Here is a 24,323-nt window from a genome sequence, read left to right on the forward strand (position 1 = left end):
TTTAGTTTGTAGGACTTTACGTTTGTAGGGATTTTAGTTTGTGGGGCCAAAAGCAAAGCAACATTTCTTTGTATAAATAGTTACTCTATCATACTTTTCAGGTCCATCCACGTCTCTCTCTCCTCAGACGTCTCCCTGTTGTGTATTCTGCTACTCATTAAAGAGGAAGTTCCTGTTCTCCTCCAGAGGAAACGGCTCTTTGAACCCAACGTAACACTTTGGTGATTGATTTATCTCTGTGAACGTTGTTCTTCGTAAACGTTCAGTTGACCCGCTGAGCCACGACTGGAAGCTCCTCTGGTTCATGAGTGTGAATACCGGAAGACTTTGAATACATCTTCATGGTCCCATAATTCATAAGGAATTGCAGAAAATACATTTCTATGAAAGCATTAGTAAATGACGTGTGAAATGGATCGTCAGTGATCAGTAAACATGGAGACGAGTAACGCGTGAGGAGAATATGTGGATATGTTCAGGTTCCTCCTCTGAGACTGCAAAGGGAACGTCTTTGAGTTAAAGGCCATTAAAGACGCCGTTGATTTTTTAACCTTGTTCTGAATTTTTATTAAAAATTGACGAATTGATTAGTTGAGGAAATAATAATAATAATCCACGGATTAATTGACAGAACTCGTTACATAATGACTAACATGTGCTAATAAGAACTAAAGACGCGAGTGATCCATGAGGCAATTAAAGGGTTTTGCCAGAAGTAGGTGATAAACCAAAAATATTGGACAAATTCTCTTTGCAAATTAATTTGTGATGAAATGTATACAGAGCTAAATTTACTAAGTTAAGGGGGACATTTGGCTCTTTTATGTCCAATTAAGTGTAATTGATAAATCAGCTTCAAGACCTACAGAAGTTGCCCCGTGTCCTATTTCCTTGCTGTCTAGTGGGAATGAGGGGGGGGGGGGGTGTGTCATAGAGGGGTAATAGAGGCATCATAGAGGGGTCAAACAGGGGTAATAAAGGGGTAATAGAGGGGTCAAACAGGGGTAATAGAGGGGTCATATTTGGGTAATAGGGTGATCATATCGGTGTATTAGAGGGGTTAAATAGGGGTAATAGAAGGGTCATAGAGGGGTCAAACAGGGGTAATAGAGGGGTCATATTGGGGTAATAGGGGAATCATATCAGTGTAATAGAGGGGTCAAATAGGGGTAATAGAGGGGTAATCGAAGGGTCATAGAGGGGTCAAACAGGGGTAATAGAGGGGTCATATTGGGGTAATAGGGGAATCATATCAGTGTAATAGAGGGGTCATAGAGGGGTCAAATAGGGGTAATAGAGGGGTAATAAAGAGTTATCGAAGGGTCATAGAGGGGTCAAACAGGGGTAATAGAGGGGTCATAGTTGGGGTAATAGAGGGGTCATATAGGGGTCATAGTTGGGGGCATCGAGGGGTCATATCGTGGTCATAGAGAGCTCATAGAGGCGATTAGATAGAAGGTGGCGTGCAATGCATTCTGGTACATGTAGGCAGGGCTCAGCAAGCCGGAGAAATCATCTTTCTCTGGAATTTGAAGCTTCAAGTTGATGGAGTTTATCATCTGTGGAACATGAATAATGAATACATGAATACAAGAATACATGAATACAAGAATACAAGAATACATGTACCAGAGTTCATAGCAATCAATAAAGGAGCTGTTAAGATATTTCACTGAAAACCTGAACAGAGTCTCGGAAAAAAAACACGTTTCAGCCTTGAGGTCAGAGTTCATTTGATAAAGTGTTGGATCAAACTAAAAGTGATTTTTGGAGGGGTGTTTGTTTCCTGGCCGTAGACGCCTCCACCATGTCCCTCCTCACCCACCTGTGGGTGTGTCTGTTCGGGATGGGCTCCTGGGTCTCCATCAACGGGCTGTGGGTGGAGCTGCCCCTCGTCGTCCCCCAGATCCCCGAGGGTTGGTACCTGCCGTCGTACCTCTCCGTCCTCATCCAGATGGCGAACGTCGGGCCGCTCCTCGTCACGCTGATGCACCGCTTCCGGCCCGGCGCCCTGAACGAAGCGGCCGTCATCTACGCCGTCATCGGCCTGGGCACGGCCGCCAGCTTCCTGCTGGCTTTCTTCTGGAAGGAGACCGCGGTGGTGGCGGGCGCCCCTCGCAGCGTGGCCCTGCTCGTCTTGACTTTCTTCCTCGCCACCGTCGACTGCACGTCCTCCGTCACCTTCCTGCCCTTCATGATGCGTCTCCAGCCTCGGTACCTGACCACCTACTACATCGGGGAGGGCTTGAGCGGCCTGCTGCCCGCCTTGGTGGCTCTGATCCAGGGAGTCGGAGTGGTCAACTGCATCAACGGCACGCGGTCTTTGGACCACACCTTGAACTCCTCCGACAGCTCGGTGACCTTTGACCTCCAGGCTCAATATCAGCCGGCCAACTTCTCCGCCGAGGTGTTTTTCTTCTTCCTCAGCGCCATGATGCTGGTGTGCCTGGCGGCGTTCCTGCTGCTGAACTACCACCCGTCCGTGGCCAGAGAGCGCCCCGTCGGGTACACCGACAGGGGGAAGGACAAATCTCAGCGGGACAGGAAGTGGGCGGAGCAGAAGCCCATGATAGATCCGTACAGAGCCGCGAGCCAGAAGCCCAGGAGCGGCTTCGGGACCGGCTCGTACAGCTGGACGCAGGTGTTTTACATCTTTGCGATCCTGGCCTGGACCAACGCGCTGACCAACGTGGTGCTTCCCTCGGTGCAGTCCTACTCGTGTCTGCCCTACGGGAACAACGTTTATCACTTATCGGCCACCATGGCTGCCGTGGCAAACCCTCTCGCCTGCTTCGTCGCCATGTTCTTCCCCATAAGGTCAGTGTGTGTTTGATTCACCTTTTCAACGACAGTCATCGTGATATCAATATATCAACATTATAAATGTGCCTTCAAGATAATAACTAAGATTATAATAAGGATGATTAATAATAATCTGGGCAGCCTGCGAGACCCTGTATCATCGACCCTCAGTTTGCATTATATATACACTACCGTTCAAAAGTTTGGGGTCATCCAGACAATTTCATGTCTTCCATGAAAACTCACTTTTATTTATCAAATTAATTGAAAATTGAATAGAAAATATAGTCAAGACATTGACAAGGTTAGAAATAATGATTAATATTTGAAGTATTAATTTTGTTCTTCAAACTTCAAGCTCAAAGGAAGGCCAGTTGTATAGCTTATATCACCAGCATAACTGTTTTCAGCTGTGCTAACATAATTGCACAAGGGTTTTCTAATCATCTATTAGTCTTCTAAGGCGATTAGCAAACACAATGTACCATTAGAACACTGGAGTGATCGTTGATGGAAATGGGCCTATACACCTCTGGAGATATTTCATTAGAAACCAGACGTTTCCACCTAGAATAGTCATTTACCACATTAACAATGTATAGTGTGTATTTTTGATTAATGTTATCTTTATTGAAAAAACAGTGCTTTTCTTTGAAAAATAAAGACATTTCTAAGTGACCCCAAACTTTTGAACGGTAGTGTAATAATTACCCCCGTTTGATTCTCTGCCAACCAGTCAAGTTGTAGTTTGTGTCCATGTCTGTCCAGGAATGTCATCATTTTATCCAAAAAGACATTTGCGTGAAATTGTTGAGATTAGCTAGCGGCAACCTCCAAAAAGCTGATGCGGAAGTGTCTTAAAAGTTGCATTCTCTCTAATGGCCATCAGGGGGCGACAATTTCAGTTGCAAAAAGAAGTCTGGTTGTATAGAAGTCTATATAAAGACTTCTTTATTGATTTCTTCCCTCAGTAAACATTGTAAACATGAGTTCATGTCTCAATCTCTAGTTTCAGGTTATCCTAAAAACAGCAGGATTGTTCATTTAGTAAATTATGGTCCATTAAGTGTCAAATAGACCACAATGTGGATACTTTAAGGCGGGCTTACTGTGATTGACAGAGCCATGTACGTCGTTTTTACATCACTCCTCCACATTCCAAATATGGACACTTCCATTCATTGGTTGCAAAAAAAGCCAGGACGCTGACGGCCGTATTTCAAGATAATCGACAGTGAAATCGCCGATCTCGAGGCTTCAAAACTACAGTCCACTAATTAATCTGTGACATCACGCTGACGACGTCCACTTCTAATATACGGTCTATTCAATTAGCGAATTCATTCTCGATTCATGGATAAAAAGTGACCTTTAATCATCAATTTCTACTCAGTTCATCCTTCAGTCCAGGTGGACATCCGTGCTAAATTTGAGGAAATGTCCCTCTCAAGGTGTCCCTGCTTTCACGAGAAGGGGACTAACAAAAAAGAAAGTTTGTAATTGAATTCTTTCTTTCAATCATTTTATTTTTACCAAACAACAAAAAACAAAAACATAGAAATGAAAATTCAGACAAGGACAGAAAATCACGGACATAAATCGAACATAAATCAATTGATTTATATCGGAAACCGAATAGCCCCGCCCCCTTGTTTAGAAATAAAGTCCAATCCAATGTGTAGGAATATTGTGTAGCATATTTTGTCGCCAGTCTTTACCTACATAAACCTAAAGGACTAATTCAGTTTGTCTGAGAAAGCTGCATCATTCTTTGAGCTTATAAACTTATTAAATCACAGATCAACTTGCCCTATTTTCTTTAATAGTATAATTCATTCACGTGACAGTTGCTCAAGAGCAATGTGTCGTTTCCACGCAGATCTCTGCTGCTGCTGGGAGTTCTCACGGTGACCGGAAGTGGGGTCGCAGCCTACATCATGAGCATGGCAGCGCTCAGTCCGTGTCCGCTGCTGGTTCACGAGACTTCCGGCGGCGTCGTCATCGTGAGTAGAACGCTGCTCGGCCTCATCTAATGTGACCTCCATTGTGTTCCTCAAACACCTCATTCGGTCATGGAGATATTTATCGGCTTCCCTCCCTCCACCAGGTGCTGGCCTGGGTCCTGTTTATTCTCACTCTCTCCTACGTGAAGGTGATCATCGGCCTGATCCTGCGAGACGAGGGCCACAGCGCCCTCGTGTGGTGCGGAGCGGTAGTGCAGCTGGGCTCCCTGCTGGGAGCCGTGACCATGTTTCCCGTGGTCAGCGTGTACAGCTTCTTCTCATCCGGGGACCCGTGCAACACCAGATGTAAATGAAGACATTTCTACGTAACATTTTTCTTCCTTTTTTTGTTTTTGTTTGTCATATTTTATGTCATTTGTTACAAGAAAAGCTATAATGTAGTAATATATACCGCGCTGCTTCGGATAGGATGAACATTAACACTGGTATTGGAACCTTATGAGAATACACCACTTACGAGTTAAACTCTTACAATAAAATAAAGTATCTAAAAGTGTATACTGTGCAGTGAAATGTTGTCAGTGTTATTATACATGATGTGATTATATTATACAGCAATGCATCCTATTCTATAAAATCAGCATGCTGAAAGAATAGCTCTCATGTGAGAAGCATGTATCTCTAAATTTAAATATATATATAAAACAGACCATTTAAAGCTTCAAAAAGATGCATTTTCCAGCTGATCCAACACACTTTATTTATCTCAAGAAGTTGGAGAATGTTCTCAACACATAGAGAAACACTTTTATCACACACATTAAAACATGTTGCATCATGCTGACAGACATGTAGTAAATGTTCACCTCTTGGAGGAGAAGTATAAAATCAAAATAAATACTTGTACTACTTAAGTAAACGTACTTATTTACATTCCTCCACTGTGTAAAGCTATCCCTGACAGCTGTATGTGTGGCTGCACTATTTAGCTATAATTATAATTATGGGGGATAAAACACATATTTGCACATGTTAGTTCTCCTGGAAAAAAGAGAGCATTTAGAAATTCACCAATACATTACATGAGAATATATATTTCATAAAGAGTGACGTTACAACAAAAATACAGACGCATATTTGCTCTTTGTTTTACTCGTATGCTTTCCTCTGTTATTTGACAAGTCTTCGGCCGAGACTCTTTATTTGTGTATTTAAACTAACATCAACTGACTAGAAGGCTAAAAACACGTTCGCAACAGGATGTCAAAAAACAATAATTCTGCAATCACATTTTTTTTCTTTGTATTTAATGTACATTTGCCATCTTCATATTGTTTATTCTATGTTATGGCATTAATCTATAAAGGTATAATCCAACATTACTAAGAGAACACAACACACTTCTTTACATTTGGTCCGAAGCAGAGAAAACAACCCCAGACCAAACACATGACCACAGCTCAACCTAAAACCATCAAAATATGCTTTTTTTCTGATTTTAAAATGTATATAAAATGTAAAAAAGCATTCAAGATATCAATCTTCTCTGAATTCTGAAGTCCTCCTAATTTACATAATATTTCCATTTGATTATATCATCATTTCCATACTCTATTATGCATTTCCTCAGGCAACTAAAGTTTCTATATAAGAACTATATCTAAATGTGCGTTCACACCAAAAGTGAAGCGATTTTTTTCGCGCGACCGAATCCCATGAAAAATCAATGGACAGACGCGTGTGGCTGCGATAGACGCAATATTTTTCCGGGCGGCGCGTTTGGGGCGTTTTGGGCGACGCGATGTGGGCGACGCGTTGACAGCGGCGCAATTTTCGCCCCTAGTTGAAATATTTCAACTTTGAGGCGGTAATCTCGCAACTCGGGCCAATTAGTTCTCGAGTTACTCCGCGCATCATCGCTGTTGAATCAGAACAAGACGGATAATAATGTTATGAATACAATAACATATACTTTATATTATAATGTTATGAACACAATAACATATATTATATATAATAATGTTATGAACACAATAACATATATTATATATTATAATGTTATGAACACAATAACATATATTATATATATAATGTTATGAACACAATAACATATTATATATTATAATGTTATGAACACAATAACATATATTATATATATAATGTTATGAACACAATAACATATATTATATATTATAATGTTATGAACACAATAACATATATTATATATATAATGTTATAAACACAATAACATATATTATATATTATAATGTTATGAACACAATAACATATATTATATATTTAATGTTATGAACACAATAACATATATTATATATATAATGTTATGAACACAATAACATATATATTATATTATATATACAATAACAGCGTTTAGATGTTCCGCTCTCGTAGCGCTGGAAGCGGAAGTCTTTCAGACGTAACAGTAACTTCATCGGTGAAAGTGACCGAGCTGAGTGAGCCTACGGGTGATGTCATATATAAATATATATATTACATTAATGTCATGAACCCAAACACGAGGGCGTTAGTGTGTGGGACGTCCACAGCAAGTATAAAGCAGAACTAGTGGTTAGTTATTCCGTGGTGGATGAAGGAAATGATAAGGGTATTTACGGAGACGAGACACGGAGATAAGCCCCGCCCCTCGCGGAGCGTCTCGACGCTTATGGCGAGAACACGGTGAATGGTCGAGCGAGTAAACTCACGCGTTTTGGGCGACGCGAAAAATCGCATCGCTTTTGGTGTGAACGCACCTTTAGAATACACGTGTGTTCGCATTCAGGTCAATTGACCGTCCCTAAGAGTTCAAGAGATGGCCGTGTTGCTCGGCATTGTCCCATTTGTTATTAATTTTAGTAGAAGAACATTTTTATCACTTTAAAGCTGCTAGAGTTTAAATTCAGAGCACAACTATATATCCTCCACATGGCTAAAGATGCTAACAGCTACCCACACAAAGAACAACAGTGCTGACAGATACCAGCACATTACTAATGGAGGAACTGGGGGGGGGGGGGGGGGGTCCTGGTTCCCGCAGGATCCGAGAGCAGACTCGGAGGCAGAAGGCTAGGTGCAGGAAAGGGTTTATTAGGAAGACAGCTGGTGATTTGGGTTATTTGGAAGACAGCTGGTGATTTCTAGGGCAGGATGTGATCGGTCCAGGAATCCTCGGCCCAAGGAACAGAAGTTAGTACAACGGCCAAGCGGCCGAGAGTCACACTACCACTGAAAGACTGGAGGACACCGGTTTGAGTAGGGAGACATGGAAGGTTGGGTGCACCTTTGAAGCTGGACCGCAGAGGGATTGCTGATCTTATCCACCTTGAAGGGTCCAATGAAGTAGGGTGCCAGTTTGCGGGACTCTACCTGAAGGGGTAAGTCCACACCTTCTGACCAGGCGATAGGTGGGTGCAGGAATTTGGCGAATCCGAACGCAGACTGGACCTCCCACCAAAATCCGCCGGTACTTTAAAAAACTGTCTTGAACGGAGGGCACCGCCTCCTCCTCCTCCTGGAACGGAAACAGGGGTGGTTGGTATCCTCAGGGGACCATGAAGGGGGACAGGCCCCAGGAATAAATGGTCCACGGCCGTTAGTACGCTGGTGTTCCCTTCAGGCCAGTGATGCAATCCACTGCTATGTGGGACCAGGGTCGGCTGGGACTGGGCAGAGGGTGCAACTGGGGTGGGTGGGAAGCCTTGCGGGCACACAGACTGAGCAGGCCGACACAGAGGCACGGCTGTCTGGGGGCGACGGTGGGTCAGTGCGGAGCTGGTTCATCTTCCACTCAGACGATCGGCGGTTCGATCCCCGCTCACGGCCGAGTCGATGTGTCCTTGAGCAAGACACTTAACCCTGAATTGCTCGCTGTAGCTGTGTCTACGGTGGATGATTGTAAGTCGCTTTGGATATAAGCGTCAGCTACATGAAATGTGATGATGTGGAAGGTACCTGCTTGATGGAACACTTTAAGGCTCTCATGGCCGACCTGGCTACGTCAAGCACTGGGAAACTCAGATGACCAAATAGGCTTTGGGAAGCTGGGTCAGTTTACTTCTGTCTAGCTTCCTTTAGTGTAAAACTAGCTGCATTGTCTTGTATTAAAGGATAGAATACAAATACAGTTGATGTTGTTATTATTAATAAAAGTAATATTATCTTTGTCTTTGTGACCATACGTCTCGTAGGGTCCATTGGACCTGGCTGTGTGTGATGCCTCCTGGCACGGCCCTGGTGCGTTTTCTTAGGAGTTGTTCCTGATCCCATGTGAGGTCAAAGGTCACGGATGTCACATGTGTACAGATTGAAAAGCCTGCTGAAGCAAATTCGTAATTTGTGATGTTGGGCTGTATAAAATATTCAACATTTAATTAATTGGAACGATTTTTGTTCATGTTGTTGTAGCATTTTCATATAATCATATAATAGTTTAGATTAATTGTATTGCTGTTATAATTATTATGACTATCATATCCTTAGAATTATTTGTTTTATAATAATTGTTATTATTAGTAGTTAGAAATGACTCCATTACATCGTATTTACAGATGGTTGTTGTGCTGCTACATTAATGCTCCGCATGGAAAGTAGAGAGCCTTTAGGTAGGCAGACAGCTGTCCCTGGGTGTAGAGGTAAAACATGGGGTGCACAACACTCGCAGAGGACAGACATAATAAATAAATGGAAATGAAGAGACAATTATTCAACCCTTCCAAACTACCCACAATGCTCTGTAGTATAGTAACCGGCAAGTAGCAGCACATGGTGATGATGGAGGTGGCGAGGACGGTCCTCAATGCCCTCTTCTTGACGGGGTGCATCTCGTCTTTTCCCGGGCCGCACTTCGTCAGCGCCCTGGCGACCCTTGCGCTGCAATACACCATCATCATCACCAGGAGCACCATCACACTCTGTGGGATATATCTCCACAACACTCCACTGGGCGATAAGGGAGAGCCCGAAGAAAGGATGGTCATCGAAGCCAAGGGCACGGAGAGGAACCACACCGTCAGGGCACACAGCTCCCTGCATCGGTATGTCTTCAGGGAAGGATAGAAGGTGGGGTGAATCACCGCCACGTATCTCTCCATGCAGATGAAGCACAGACCCATCGGCCCCCCGATTTGGACGTACGCTAACAAAAACCGGGCGATTTTACCATGTTTTGAGTTCATTAACAAGGCGATGAGATGACAGATGGAGATCAAGTACTGCACGTTGTGGAAGAGAGCTAAATTGAAATTCAGGATATCTGGCTTTTTGGAGTTGAAGGTGATGAGCAGCAGTTTGATGATCACCGGTTGTCCCATGATGAGAGTAATGACGTCGACCAGCGAGGCGATCACGATCATGTTCTTGTCAAACTCACAGAACCTCCCGCGATGGTCTGACTCATTGCTGGAGTTCGTCATCGTACCAGACGGCTGGAAGAAACAAGATGGACGTTTAGAAGTCTATATTTACTTTGTTTCATCTTTGAATATGAAAGCAAAGGAACATACACACAGAGAAACATAAACTGAGCTGAAAGAAGTATTTAAACTTGTAATCAGTATTTTCTATACAATTTGAATTCTATAAAATACACCGATTCACAGGGACGTATTATAATGAGGTAGAAATACTTTGTGTGGCAGCGGGGTGTGGTTCAGGGAACGGTGTCAGGACCATGTCCAATCGGCCTCAGCTGGCGGTTGATTGTTAATCAGCACCAGCTGAGGCTGATCTGTGTGTTTGTGTCGGTCTCCATAAAGGAGCAGTAGGGACTGAAGCGTAAGCAAGTGGAGAGAAGAGGCACAGTCTGCAGTCTTAATAAAAGATATGACCAAGTATCCATCTTGTCTGCTCGTCCTTTAGTGCTTGGGGAAGAAACCCAGCTGTGACGACCACAAACCGGTTACACTTTGTTACTGGACTAACCCTAACCCTAACCCTAACCCTTTTGGCTAACGTTCGCTAGCTCTCGTAAATCGCATGAGTCATTAGTGTCGGAGACGGATCGCTAGGGAGTTAGTGAGCTGAGGACGTGTTGACAGTTGTGAGATTGTTGATTTGAGTCATCTTAGTTGTACTCATTACAGCACTAGTTGGCTAACGTGAGCTAACTTAACGTTATCTTGCCACATATGATGGACAGGAGCTGCGAGAGCGCAGCCACGTCGGAGTGCGCAGGATGAACAGGACATTTGTCCGTTTCCAGTAATGACGACTGGGTTGTTACTTTCTGCTTCAGTATTGATCATGTTTTGATATTTGAGTCATGTTGTGGATGATCAGTTATGGTGGAAGCACGCGCCCAGATTCAGCTTGAGCAGAACCTTTTCCTGTTGCGTTCAGGGCCCAGAGGAGTTTACGAGGCAGGTTCTCAAGACACTGACCTGATGCACCAAGTTTATGTTTTAATGAACACAATATCTAGTCTGAATGAGCATACTTATAAACTGCTACAACTCCTTCATAGTGGCATATTGCTTTACTGAGAATTATGATGAGACGTTCATAGTAGATGCAAAAGTATACTTATGTATAATATATGATGTTGAACATTGTTGCTCCTGATGGATCACAGCCAACACAATTATGTTCAACACAACTCCTTGTGCTTAGTCATGGTGCCACAGCACTTACCAGAATAAACTTCATCAATATGACCTTTTGATTTTTTTATTTAGAGTATTTACTTCTACATTTAATTTCAATATTAAAGTACATTTAATATCAGAATATTACTTTTGATACTTATTACAGTAACTATCAGATATAAACTCAAGTAGTATTCTAGGTGACTTTGACTGGAGTCATTTTCCAGTAAGTTGTCTTTACTTTTAATCAAGTAGTGCTTTTAGGTACTTTATACACCACTGGTGATGCAAAAGTAATACAACCTTTCATCCAGTAGAAATTTATTTATCTAAAGATATATCTATATTCTCATATGTCTTGAACCAAAATAAAGCAAATCGCTTGATTCTCTAAAAATGCTCCAAAGCAAACTTGTTTGCAGTAAAATCATAGGCAGAATATTTAGTTTGGTGAAGACACCATAACATTTGTATAAATATAATATAAATATATGTACTTTTATAAATTATGTTACATTCATTTAAAAGACGTATAAGCAGATATACTAACTGAGTAATAACCCTTGAACTGTCAATTCATACCTTTAATCAGATAATTATATATCATTTAGTATTAAACACTCGCTCGGCTTACCAGGTGTTGCTCGGACCTTCCAGAGTGCGGTTTGAATCCACTATGAGGGAGAAATGAGGCTTCATTTTCATAACAGGTGTGAGGCAGCCGAGCAAAACCAACAAACATTACGCACTGATTTTCCTAATTGCAGTTTCTGTGGAGATCAGCCCCAAACACACACACACACACACACACACACACACACACACACACACACACACACACACACAGTCACTCCCCGTGCAGACCACACGGTGGCAGTGTAGCCCGCAACAGACACCTCAAAGAATATCAGATCTGTAAGAAACTGTAGCTGTTGGGACAGGTTCTGAGGGGTTATTCTTCAGGGAGCTATCGAGCATGAAGATTATAAAACACTGACGACTGCTTGTGGCTGCAGGAAGGAGACGAACGGCGTGTAAAGATGGATGCCCTGGGGTATCGGGAGGTCCCCGTGTGATAGTTGTGGGTTTACTTTTGTAGATGTGAGGTCCATTGGACCTGGCTGGGTCTGAAGCCATGGCCCTGCTGATGCCCCGCCCACTCCTCCTCTCTACCTCCATCTGCCTGATGGATCATGGAGGTCTGGATCGTGGTCCATGCCGACTACCAACTATTCATACACTCTGTCATACTCATTGAATGTGTTGTGACTCTGTAATGATTCCTTCTGGTCACATGACATCTATTGTTCTGTCCATCCTGGAGAGGGATCCTCCTCTGTTCTCTCCTGAAGGGTTCTTCACTTTTTTCCCTGTGAAAGGGTTTTTTGGGAGTTTTTTCAGATCCTATGTGAGGTCAAAGGTCAGGGATGTCTATGTGTACAGATTGTAAAGACCTCTGAGGCAAATTTGTAATTTTTGATAATGGGCTATACAAAAGAAACTGAATTTAGTTGAATCTCTGCTTTAAAAAAAGGTGCCAAATTACAAATTTAGAGCGCCATGGCTGCTGCGTTATCATCTGTATACCAGATGATATGGGAGCAGAGCGTGGGAGCAGTGCGGCGGCCATCAGCTCTCTGGGAGTCACTGAACTCTCCAGGCGAGAGCTTCTCGTGTTTCCCGTTTGCAGGACATTAACTGAGCAACAGCAGCATCCGATTCAGAAGGAAGGACGTGGCAACGAGGAGCTCTCGTACGCACCGTCCAGAGCTCTGGACTCATTCGACAACTTTTTTGTCGAATGTTTTTTTTCAGGAAGCATTTCTCTCCCAAACGTACAACTCCAATAATTCTGAAGGGAAATCATCACGCTGACTCGCAGAACTTGTTTTGTGTGCATGCAAAACCGTCGGTACGTCCTTTAACATGAAATCCAGCCCCGTGCAGCTGTAACCGCGACTGTGGACGATGCCACACGTCTTCCTCATTACCCCCCCCCCCTCCGCTGTGATATTGATCCACGTAGATATTTGAGATATTAATCAAACTAAATAAAAAGGTAAGAAACAAATGAATCGGATGAAAGAGATGAAGACGTATTTATTGACAATTACACAAAAATAGATCACAAAGCAGAGTTAGGAGTTGTTCACCAGCAACAACAACAACAACAACAACCAGCCTCCGCGGTAAACATTCCAGTATGGCTTCAGTTACAAAGATTAAGACTCATAAATACATATAAACCAGAGTGTGAGAGCTCAGTTTTACTATGAGAGCAAACGAAGGAGTAGATAGACCACGGTCTGCAGGGGACCGTGGAGAACGTATGATGAATGGAGAGCACATGCTAAGAGAATAAATATGAAAGTACAAAAAACAAACATTAAAGAATGTATATATTTGTATTGCTGTTCCCTGTTACTAAGTATTCATCGGGTTAGAGGCCCTCTCTCCTTGAGAGACCACCATGTTGCATAGCTTCCAGGCCAGCTCTGACCGGCTCTACTGTAGCTCACTCCAAGGCAGTCAGTATGCATAAGGGAGGTCTCATTATTACATTGTTTTGTTTACATTTGACATGAGAGGCAAGTCAGAGAATGAAAATCTGGTGATCTATTTTTCCTTTTTTCATCTGTGAAACAGGTGGAGAAAAAAAATCATCTGGTGAGGGAACTTATTTCGTTCTATTCGCTCCCAGGATCATCGACCTGACATCAAGCGTTTGTTGTTGTAATACTCATTCCGACCACAAGAGGCTGAAGAGCATCACTGCCACTGGCTCTGAATAGCCCCAATTTACATAACGTGCTAATACTCTGTGAATATGTACCTGTGTTTCGAGCTCATGAAGTACAACATGCATGCTCTTAGATGTTTAGAACATGGTGCAGTGGAGCCTCTAGTGGCGGAAATGAGTATTACAACAACAGACAACGTGTCGCTCGCCTCTGTGGGTCCAGTAGAATACATCTAAATGAGATCTGGGTAACTTTGAATCACCTGAAACGTTGTCGTGACCTCAGGCGACAAACTTACGAGTCATAACACACGTTTACTGATCAAGTGCTTATCTTTGGCTGAAAATACAGAAAATGTATTCATTTAGTAATAAACCTGAACTTAATTTGTCCAAACAAAGGCCGACAACATATTATTTAAAGTGAGACGATGCAACTTCTAAAATAAAAGACACATTCTTCCTTTCACAAATGAAAAGTTGACCTTGAGATGAAACGCAGCGTTGACCCGTTGACCTCGGGGCTCGTGTTGCTACAGCCTCACTCGGTCTGCTCCGACCGGCAGCTTTCGGTGGCTAATGTGACACCGTCTTTAAACGTCAATATCATCCCATGATTACCACTTCGTTGCCTCTATGACATCATCGCGCTGCGGAACATCTTTTGGAGTCGAACACGTTTTTTCAGTTTCCAGTCATAAAGGCACTTCTCTGATGAAACCGTCTCTGTGAAGCCACATATGCCGTGTATATATATATATATATTTATATACAAATTACATAACTCAAAAGGCACTGAATCATTTACAATCTGCAGCAAAAAAAAAACATATAAAAACGTTGGTCCTCTGAGAGCATAGGTCGTTGTTGAGGCCGGGGGGTCATGTGACGTGTCCCCGTGTGAAGGCGTCGCGTAGGAACGAGGCCTCCGGGTCACCTGACTCCTCGACGTTTGTTCTGCGCGTTTCCTTCTCGCCGCTGCTTCCTGCTCGCTGCAGTCCGAAGCGCGACGAGCGCGGCATCGAATCTTTTGTTTGGCGTTTCCTACATTGGGGGGTGGGGCGGTGGCGGGGGTCAGGGGGGTTTCCCATGTCAGTGTTGTGTCGCGCGGGGGGGGGGGGGGGGACTACGCCTGGCTATGGACGGAGATGCTCGACAGATCGTTCCTGATGATCTCGTTGACTGCAGAGGAAGAGAGAAACGAGGCGGTCAGTATTCACGATGTCAAACTCCGTGGGCCACATCGGCATCATGGGCCGGTGTAACTGAAGCAGTGTGTAAGCTACCCCCCCCCCCAACATATTGTTAAATAACTCTCTTTGCATTTGATTATTGTTTATTCAAGAGTAGAGATATTGTACACATGAACATTTCTTGAGTGTTATAACACAAATCCATTTAATTTGAAACCTTCAAAATAAAAGCACAGGATATAAAGGTGATCATATGTCTTTCAAGCCGTCAGGGGCCGCAGAAAACGACGCGGTGGGCCGCATTCGGACCGCGGGCCATGTGTTTGACACACATGAGTTAGAACATCGGCGCTCATCATGGACCCTCCTGAGTTCTGAGGTGAGGCCCCCCTGTCATAACCCACTGGTTGATTACTTAGTTGGTTCCCTGTTAATAAAATAAACTATAATGAATAAAGAGCGGTGAGAAAAACAAAAAAAGGTATGGACTCCAAACAACAAGCCAAAATAAGATGGGTTATGATATCCAGGTTATAATATCTATGTTATAATATCTATGTTATAATATCCAGGTTATAATATCTAGGTTATAATATCTATGTTATAATATCCAGGTTATAATATCTAGGTTATAATATCTATGTTATAATATCTATGTTATAATATCTATGTTATAATATCTATGTTCTAATATCTATGTTATGATATCCATGTTATAATATCTATGTTAGAATATCTATGTTAGAATATCTATGTTCTAATATCTAGGTTCTAATATCTATGTTATGATATCTATGTTATAATATCTATGTTATGATATCTATGTTATGATATCTATGTTAGAATATCTATGTTATGATATCTAGGTTCTAATATCTAGGTTCTAATATCTATGTTATGATATCTATGTTATAATATCTATGTTATGATATCTATGTTATGATATCTATGTTATGATATCTATGTTATAATATCTAGGTTCTAATATCTATGTTATAATATCTATGTTATGATATCTACATTATAATATCTAGGTTCTAATATCTATGTTATGATATCTATGTTATAATATCTAGGTTCTAATATCTATGTTATAATATCTAGGTTATGATATCTATGTTATATCTATGTTATAATATCTAGGTTATGATATCTATGTTATAATATCTACAGGCATGAAAACGGGTCAGGGGTGAAAAAGGTGAGGAGGATAGGCGCGGGGGTGTGTGCTGGTGGTGACTTCCACGAACATCGATGTTGGACGTTGTATGATAATCTATAGGTCCTCCATTCTGACACCAAGTCAGTGATCGGGCCCTATAATACTATAATAATAGTAATATTGTATATAATATGATCGTTCATGAACCAATTTCCTTTTTGTTGTTGTTGGCGTGAACAAGTCTTCAAGTCTTGTGCTCTGCTGAGCCACGAGTCTGTTCCTCGAGTCTGTTCTGCCTCTACCTGGTTGTCACGATCTTCTATACCATACCTGCCATAAATATCATGATACAATACCATAAAAACAGTATACCATAAATACGATACTGGTATATTTATCTATAATAGTAATAAATAAAATATCTGTATGGTTCACTTTTTACCAACTTTTTCAACACTTAACAAATAGCAGTAATATTAGTATTAATACAGCAAGATATTAATGAAACTACATGGAGCCATCATAGCATTGATTATACACTATGAGGCCGTTAGTCTCTGACCAGAGGATACAGAGTTCATCAGGAAGAGCAGCTGTAGAGTTACACAACTTTACAGACTGAACTTAAACATTTCACTTCTGGCATCTTTTTTTATTTTTATTTTTAAAGCCGAAAATTCCGCCACTTACACAAACAGCTCGACACGGAGCAGCGCGTGCGCTCTGATCGCTCTTTTAATGAAGTATTGAGACTAAAAATATGCTAAATCACATCGCTCTTAACGTACGGGTACTTTGTTAGCATCGCTCCACCGTGCAGCGCGACAGCAGCAGAAGTAGCGTCTAACATTCAAGCTAACCTAAACCACCAAACGCTGAAGACATCTTGACGCTGATTGGCCGAGACGCGACACGTCCCATCAAAGATGTTTTATTGCGAAGAGCACCACTCCACATTTTCTCCGCGTCCCACTCCAATCTCATAAACGCCGGCCGGCCAATTGACCCCCCCCCACCCCCATACTCCAAAACAAAAACTCTTCGGATCTACACGATTCACGTAAGTCACCTATTTTGGTTTCAAAACGGCGAATTTCGCCGAAAGGTGAGGGATTCTCATGCCTGTATCTAGGTTATAATATCTATGTTATGTCTATGTTATATCTATGTTATGATATCTATGTTATGATATCTAGGTTATGATATCTATGTTATATCTATGTTATATCTATGTTATTCAGCCAGAGGGGGTCTGAGCTGCGTTACTTCCTGTCCAGCTGAAGGACCCTGAACATGTGAGATCCTCAGACCCCCACGAGAGATGATGATGATGCAACCTCGTAAGGATCCAGGTGCACTTGTTTATCTCTATCACTGAGTTATTTGTGGGGCGGTCCAAGTGCAACTGAGCGGGCGGACTGAAGATAAGCCAGGAGAATATATATATATATATATATACAGAGACATATCTATTCTCCCCTCCCTCAAGGGGATTGATCGAGTTCATTCCTTCGTTCTGTGACCTCATTTCTCACGTTGAGGAGATCCAGATCCTCCGTCTCTAATCATCTTCTCATCATCGCCCCTTTTCTCAGGTCTTCTTCTTCTTCTTCGCAGGCCGTACGCTCCTCACAGAGCCGAGGAGGCTGCCATGGTTTAGAAAACAAACAGAACCAACGTGTCGTGATTAAAGCGGATTGGGTTCGGCCTCGCTGATGTTATTAATATTATTAATAGAGCATCTCACAAGAGTGTGTCACACAAACACTCTGACGGTGACATGCTGGACTCTACGCCTCCAAAACCACAACTCAGCGTTCATGTTCAGTTCCTCGTAGGAGCCATACATGATATGAGTTATTTTAATTATTCTAGTTGTTTGCTTATTTAATTTAGATCTTTATATATGTTTATATATTAGGATAGCTTTTTCTGCTGATAGTTTTTAGTTTAGTTGATTTATTTGTTGTTGTTGTTGAGATGCATTCAGTCTTTTGGTTGTTCATTGGTTGGTTCATTGGGTAGCGCTGGGGGCTCCTGGGTGACTGATGGAGTAGACCAGCATGCACCTGGGGAGGCTTATGTTTGTTTTTACTAGGGCTGTCAGCGTTAACGCGATAATCTATGCGATTAATTTGGCCGCGTTAACGCACTAAAATATTTTAACGCAATTAACGCAACTTTGTTTACTTCCGGTGTGCCTTGAAGTTTTTACACTCCTGAGTGTCAAACCGCGGCAGTACGGTTTAACACTGTTTCCGTTTTTAAAACAATTATTTCTCCACGAAAATAAGGAGCAGGAATCAGTTTAAACTCGTGGATGAATCAGTCGGGTTTCCTCCTGCTCCTCCTTCCTCCCGTCTCCCCCTCTGATACACAGCGGAACGGAGGGGCGACGTGTCGGGGGACGCGGCGCGGAAAGAACTCGTCACACGAAACCTTCAACGTGATTTGTCAATCCGTTTGTCTGTCAACATTTAGCGAAAAAAACAACCAATGAACACTCAGTAAATCACAAAGGACCTCCCACCACACAGGTGAGGCTCATTAGCAGCCTGTCAGTCAGAGAACCAGAGAACACGGCGCGAGGACAATGAGCCTTATTACAGAGCTGAGATTGTTCTGGAATGTTTGATGTAGAACACGTGGGTATGTGTCACATGCAAACGCCTTTAAAAGGTGAATTTACATGTTTTTGTAAAATGGAGAACATGAGCCCAGCCTCCAGAGGGTGAACAGGACATATGTGAATGTCAGTCAGTTCCCAAGGCCACTGGTTCTGCTGTTGTTTAATGTTAAAGATGACAGGACCAATGGGGTCTCAATATACTTTTTTTTTTTTTACTAATCTGGATGTTTCACTGAAGAAACAGTTTATCATCCACAATATTAAATACCTCGCTGGCACTTTATAGGTAGGAGCCTCTTTGAAAACACAGCTCTGTGGGAAGTTTTGTCTTTAAAAAGAAGAAAAAAAAACTTGTAATCGCGATTAATGAATTTCAAAATGTGCGATTAATTAGTTAATTTTTTTAATCGATTGACAGCCCTAGTTTTTAACAGTGAAGAAGAGGCAGCATGAGGAGCTCCTTTGTTTATTTGTTTGTTTTGTTTCATAAATGATCATAAAACAGAATCCTGAATGGACAAAGCTTTCTTTTGGCTGTGTGAACCCCGGAGCCCCCGGAGCCCCCGGACCCCTGGAGCCCAGCGGCCGTTAGCTCCACGTTGGCGTGTGGACAGAGGGCCACGGCAGTATTCTCAAACTCCAGCAGGTGAATCTGTTCACTGTCGTGTGGGCTTCTGGGTAAAAAGGTTTTCTGGGCAAATAACATTGACTGAAACAAAATGGTGCCATTGGTTGCATTCTGGGAAATGTAGGCTACGCATACTAGTGACTCAAATGCTCCAATTTCAGCCATTTGTTTTAAAAGTCTTCTGAGGCCCTGAACCTTACGCAGGTGCTAACACATCCCTGGAGAACCTTTAAAAAGGACCATGAACTAGACATCGGGCCCTGGGCCTGCCGCAGGTCGCCACTACGGGGTAATGACTCAGAATGTTCAGTTTATTTTGTTGTTGTTGTTATATTTAGTGCGATTACGCTGTTGTGAACACACATTAAAGACTCAATAACGATGCGTTCAGGGACGCTCATGCATCGAAGGGGACGGCTGTCCATCAAAACCCTTAAAACAAAAATCTATGAACATCCTTTATTATCAAATCCACCTGAAGACTTGTGCTGTTTGTATGTTTGTGTTTCACAGAAGCTGAATCGACACATGCAGAGCCACTTGATGTCTGGATGAGAACGCTGAGAACTTAAAGTTAAATTAAACGTAAACTCTGCCGTGACATCGCCAGAAAAAGACACACACGCGAACCAGAAGACGTAAACAGCCTAACCTCGTCTCCTCCCTCCTCGGCCCTGAACTGACTGACCTCCTCTCCTCTATGTGACCTGGCTTTGACCTCCCGCGCATCTGGAGGTGGAAGGACACGAGCGTTGAGTTCAAGAGCCTCAAAGGGTGACGTCATTACAACGAGCCCGGCGGCACATTTAGGACATCGAGACCACGTCGAGACCCCCGAGACGCGGAGACGCCCGTCCGGGAGCGAGCGGCTACTTATCCTCGAGCGAGCCGCGTGACATAATTCAGATATTAAATATATAAAACGTAGACCGGCCGGGCTTCAGACTCTTTATCTCGAGGCTGTTTGTGAGTCCGTTGCCATGGCCCTGTTTTCATTGGGCCGTCACATTTGTCGCGGAGGATCTAATTAGAAGAAGAAAAAAAAGAAAAGAGGCAATGTATTGATCTCGAAGTGTGATCGCAGCAACGTCCTAAAAATAGGCCGAGCACCAGCGTGACATCTGGGTCATCGATTTACGAGAGAGGCGAGAGGGAGATGCTTCAAACGGGGCGGCGGCCTCCAGCCGGGGTTCACTCAGGGAGATGGAACTGACTTGCGATTCAAATATGAGAAGACCAATCAACTTTGTTTTAAAGGGTATTATCAGGAACGCCTTTTCTTGAAGGAAATGGCGTTCGGTCGCTGTAGGGATCCCTCTCGTCGTGCAGAAATGGGATTAAAATGGTGGAAAATATTCTAAATACAGTTGAAAAAACCATCTCACTTCCATGTCCACATGTTCTGGAGGTTTCCATCCTGTCTCAGTTGCTCAAATCTTCACATTTTCTTTGTCCCATGCTGAGGAAGATCTCATGACTGAAGGACCAGATCAGTCTCAATGACCTCCGGTCTTTAGTCCCAGGTCATAAACTTTGAGTGTCGCGTCCCAAACAAGTCAAAATGTGCTCCTCACCTGGAATTGTAAACTTCCACATCCGAAAGTTCATTTTTATAGCTCGTTGTGCGCAAAGAACGATATTATTTTGGCGCTCAGTGACGCAACGTCAGTTCTTCGCAGTTCTCTCTTGCGGCCTGATTGGACGTCGGCTCTGCGGAATTCCTAGTGGGGGTTCAGGAAATGGAGGGACGCGTGTTGCTTCGTGGAACGTTCTGCATCTGTGGGCTTGAAGGAAGGTCTGGAGTCAGGGAGTCAAACGAGTCACGAGTCGTTAGCGAAGTCAAAGTCCTTTTGGGTTTTGTCGAGTCTAGAATGTCGGATTCGTGCGACTCGAGTCCAGACGTGGACCTCGTGTTGACATCTTTACTCCACTGCTGACAGAAGGTACCCGAAAGTCTCCTATTGAGTAAACAATAGACGGTATTTTCATTATTCGTGGTCTCTCTGATAACGCTGTTATTGTTTGTGCTACGCAAACGTCTTCGAGAACCAGACGGCGATGTGTCTCGACGGTTGGGCGTTGGACATGAAGTAATCCAGGAACCGGTTTCCTGTCCCGTGGAGGTCCACAGCAGCCGGACCCGACCGATACAACCCGGATCCCTGAACCAGGAACCCCCCCCACCCCCCCGACAAACCAGGAACTCCCAAACAATTAGCGGTGCCGCCGCCGGTCGCCTCGTTAAGGGCTGAACCGCGTCAACGCGACACCGGAGCAACACAAGCAGGAGGAACCGGGTCAGACGGCCAGAAACATCAAGCAGATCAGCCGAGGGACCGGGGCTGAGACAATGAGAGAGTAATAGGCTGGGGAGGGGGGGGGCAGAGGACACCACAAGCCCCACCCTCTCTACTGCCACGTTGAGTCCAGGCCACAAGCCACGAGATGTTCTTGGCCCTCGCAGCGAGGCTCCTACCGGGTTCCTGAAGTCCCACGGAGCGGGTCCGGAGTTCGCCTCGCGCTCTGCCAGAGACTTCCCCTGAACCCAGGTAGACGTGCCGTCTGCAAACAATGGCTTTTTGTAAACTCTAAAGTAATGCAATAATAGAGAGAGAGGGCGGCGTAATGCGACCGCAATAACAAAAAGTTGAGAATATTAGGAACATCTTTCAATTGTTCTAATTCAACCCCGTCACAAAGTTCAACTTGAGTCGTATAACTCGAAAGTTAATAAGAGTAAGAGAATTAGAAAGTGGTCTTTTGAAAACCAACGCTCATTGTCAGACTCATACTTGTATTCTAGAACATGTTTATGGGCTTAAATGTTTTTAAAAACCACTTTATTTGTATCAAGCTGTTTTCGTGCCTGTTTCTTTAAGGACACCTCCAGCTCTGATTGGCTGAGCAGACGTAGGCGTCGATGAAGATGCGAAACTCCCCTGATGCACTTCCCCGAAGGACACGCACCATTCATGAAAAGAAATGCTGATAATGAACGTTCACCACACATCTGACGTGGGACTGAACTTGTAAATCATACAAACGAGTTCTTCCTCCTGCCAAGTGGCTCCAAATGATTTGCAGTGAGTTCTTACTGTGTAATAAAAGTTTTCCCATGATCCCCCAAAGTCTCCGCTCATCAATTGTGCCGCGGTGACGTCTAACAAGGCCGCAACACGCCGTAAAAAATAAATAAAAAGCCGTCCTGAACGCTGCTTGGCTGCGATCGGGGTTCACGGTGTTTCACTCGCGTTGCCTCACCGCTCTCTCATGCTAGCGGGGTAACGGACGGCTTTGGCCCTCAGGCCGCGGCCCCGGAGCCGGAAGGGAAAGCACGCGAGTCTGGAGATCAGCAGAGTTTTATGGCGGCGCGGCCGGCCTCCATCTCCGACCTGCTAGCGACCCGGAGGAGGGACTCCGGAGAGACGTCGGCTCTGGTTACTGACCAGCTGACCGGGACACGTCTATTAAAAAGGACGTTTTCCGCAGAAAAAATTGTGCGTCAAATTCTTCCTAAATAAAATAAAATCGCACAACATTAAGTCCAATGGGTGCTTCTGCTCAATATTGAGCAACGGGTCTGAATACTTACGACCATGGGATATTTCAGTTTTTCTTTTTTTAATAATTTTGCCAAAAATTCTACATGTCTGTTTTTTTCTGTCCAGATGGGGAGCTGAGTGAACATTCATGAGAAATAAAATGAACTTTTTTGATTTTAGCAAATGGCTGCAATGAAACAAAGAGTGAACATTTTAAAGGGGTCTGAATACTTTCCGTACCCACTATAAATATATGTTAGTATTGGATCCATTACACAGGGTTCACATGGTGACCAATGGGTGTCCAGGACTTTAACCTGTTAAGCACCGAGCTTTTTTTAGGCCTCTGCTCTGAAAATTGCAAACCCAAACTGCAACCACTAGGGCTATTTAAATAATTTTTTAACATTGTTACCAGTGGCGGTTCGTCCATAGGGGGCGCTAGGGCGCCGCCCCTCTTAAAATTTGTAGATGAAAAAAAACAAGAAGAAAAAAAAAAACATCCTGTCAAATAACATTATATGCCAAATCATTTAAATTGTAAATATACCGTGTTGACGCGCTAAATGTGTGTGGGAGACCGTCAGCCTGTCAACAACCACTTAAGTTAATGTGAAAAAATATAATATATCGCCATTATCACGGAGAGAAGCCCCTCCCCTTTTTCGAGGCGATCTAACGTGTGTGTACGGCATCGAGAAAATATTTCAGTCGTTTCGGCAAAGACCGGCTTCTCATTGGCGGATGAAACGTGAATCTTGGGTCGCAGAAATGTGCGCTCGTTGGCCAATGACATTGTTTTATTATTTCACGTGACTGGACTATTCGGCCAATCAGAGACCGGTATCGTTCCCTCAGCCAGAGAGCTCCACGGAGCTACAGAGCAGGTTGCTAACGGAGCTGTCAGCTGGAGCTCAGTGAGTAATGCGCTGTTTAATTTCCCCTGTCTGTTGTTCCAAAGGGACTGAAACTCTCTGGACTACAACGGGGTGAGGGATCTAAAGAGCTGCAGACAAGTGTAAAGCACAAATCTTGCCGCAGTTATCTAGCTAACAGCATGAAGC

General features: G+C 43.4%; 2 protein-coding genes and 1 long non-coding RNA gene across 4 annotated transcripts in view; 2 read left to right on the forward strand and 1 right to left on the reverse strand.

Annotated features, from left to right (window-relative positions):
* The first annotated feature begins 1,807 nt into the window (after window positions 1-1,807).
* si:ch73-196l6.5 (riboflavin transporter 2) lies at window positions 1,808-5,322 on the forward strand. The gene is made up of 3 exons (XM_056416386.1): window positions 1,808-2,817; window positions 4,682-4,805; window positions 4,910-5,322. The coding sequence occupies exons 1-3, from the start codon at window positions 1,808-1,810 to the stop codon at window positions 5,117-5,119; spliced, it is 1,344 nt and encodes a 447-aa protein (XP_056272361.1). The 3' UTR covers window positions 5,120-5,322.
* Window positions 5,323-13,447: 8,125 nt separating this feature from the next.
* The window catches only part of LOC130193810 (nuclear factor of activated T-cells, cytoplasmic 1-like), a 44,453-nt gene continuing 33,577 nt past the window's right edge, over window positions 13,448-24,323 (reverse strand). For both annotated transcript variants that reach the window (XM_056414569.1, XM_056414576.1), the window contains exon 10: window positions 13,448-15,287. In XM_056414569.1, the coding sequence (XP_056270544.1) occupies window positions 15,232-15,287 (56 nt within the window). In that variant the 3' untranslated portion in view covers window positions 13,448-15,231. The remainder of the gene's footprint in view (window positions 15,288-24,323) is intronic.
* LOC130193825 (uncharacterized) lies at window positions 16,518-23,272 on the forward strand. Its single transcript, XR_008831713.1, has 3 exons — window positions 16,518-20,006; window positions 20,231-22,266; window positions 22,597-23,272. It is a non-coding gene; the product is annotated as an uncharacterized LOC130193825 (long non-coding RNA).

Source organism: Pseudoliparis swirei, chromosome 1 (genome assembly GCF_029220125.1).
Source record: "Pseudoliparis swirei isolate HS2019 ecotype Mariana Trench chromosome 1, NWPU_hadal_v1, whole genome shotgun sequence".
Lineage (NCBI taxonomy): Eukaryota > Metazoa > Chordata > Actinopteri > Perciformes > Liparidae > Pseudoliparis > Pseudoliparis swirei.

Excerpts from the sequence above, each read along its gene's own strand:
- si:ch73-196l6.5 (XM_056416386.1), top strand. The coding sequence starts at position 1,808 with ATGTCCCTCCTCACCCACCTGTGGGTGTGTCTGTTCGGGATGGGCTCC. Across the intron at positions 2,818-4,681 it reads GCCATGTTCTTCCCCATAAG|ATCTCTGCTGCTGCTGGGAG; the intron begins GTCAGTGTGTGT and ends GTTTCCACGCAG. Across the intron at positions 4,806-4,909 it reads CTTCCGGCGGCGTCGTCATC|GTGCTGGCCTGGGTCCTGTT; the intron begins GTGAGTAGAACG and ends TCCCTCCACCAG.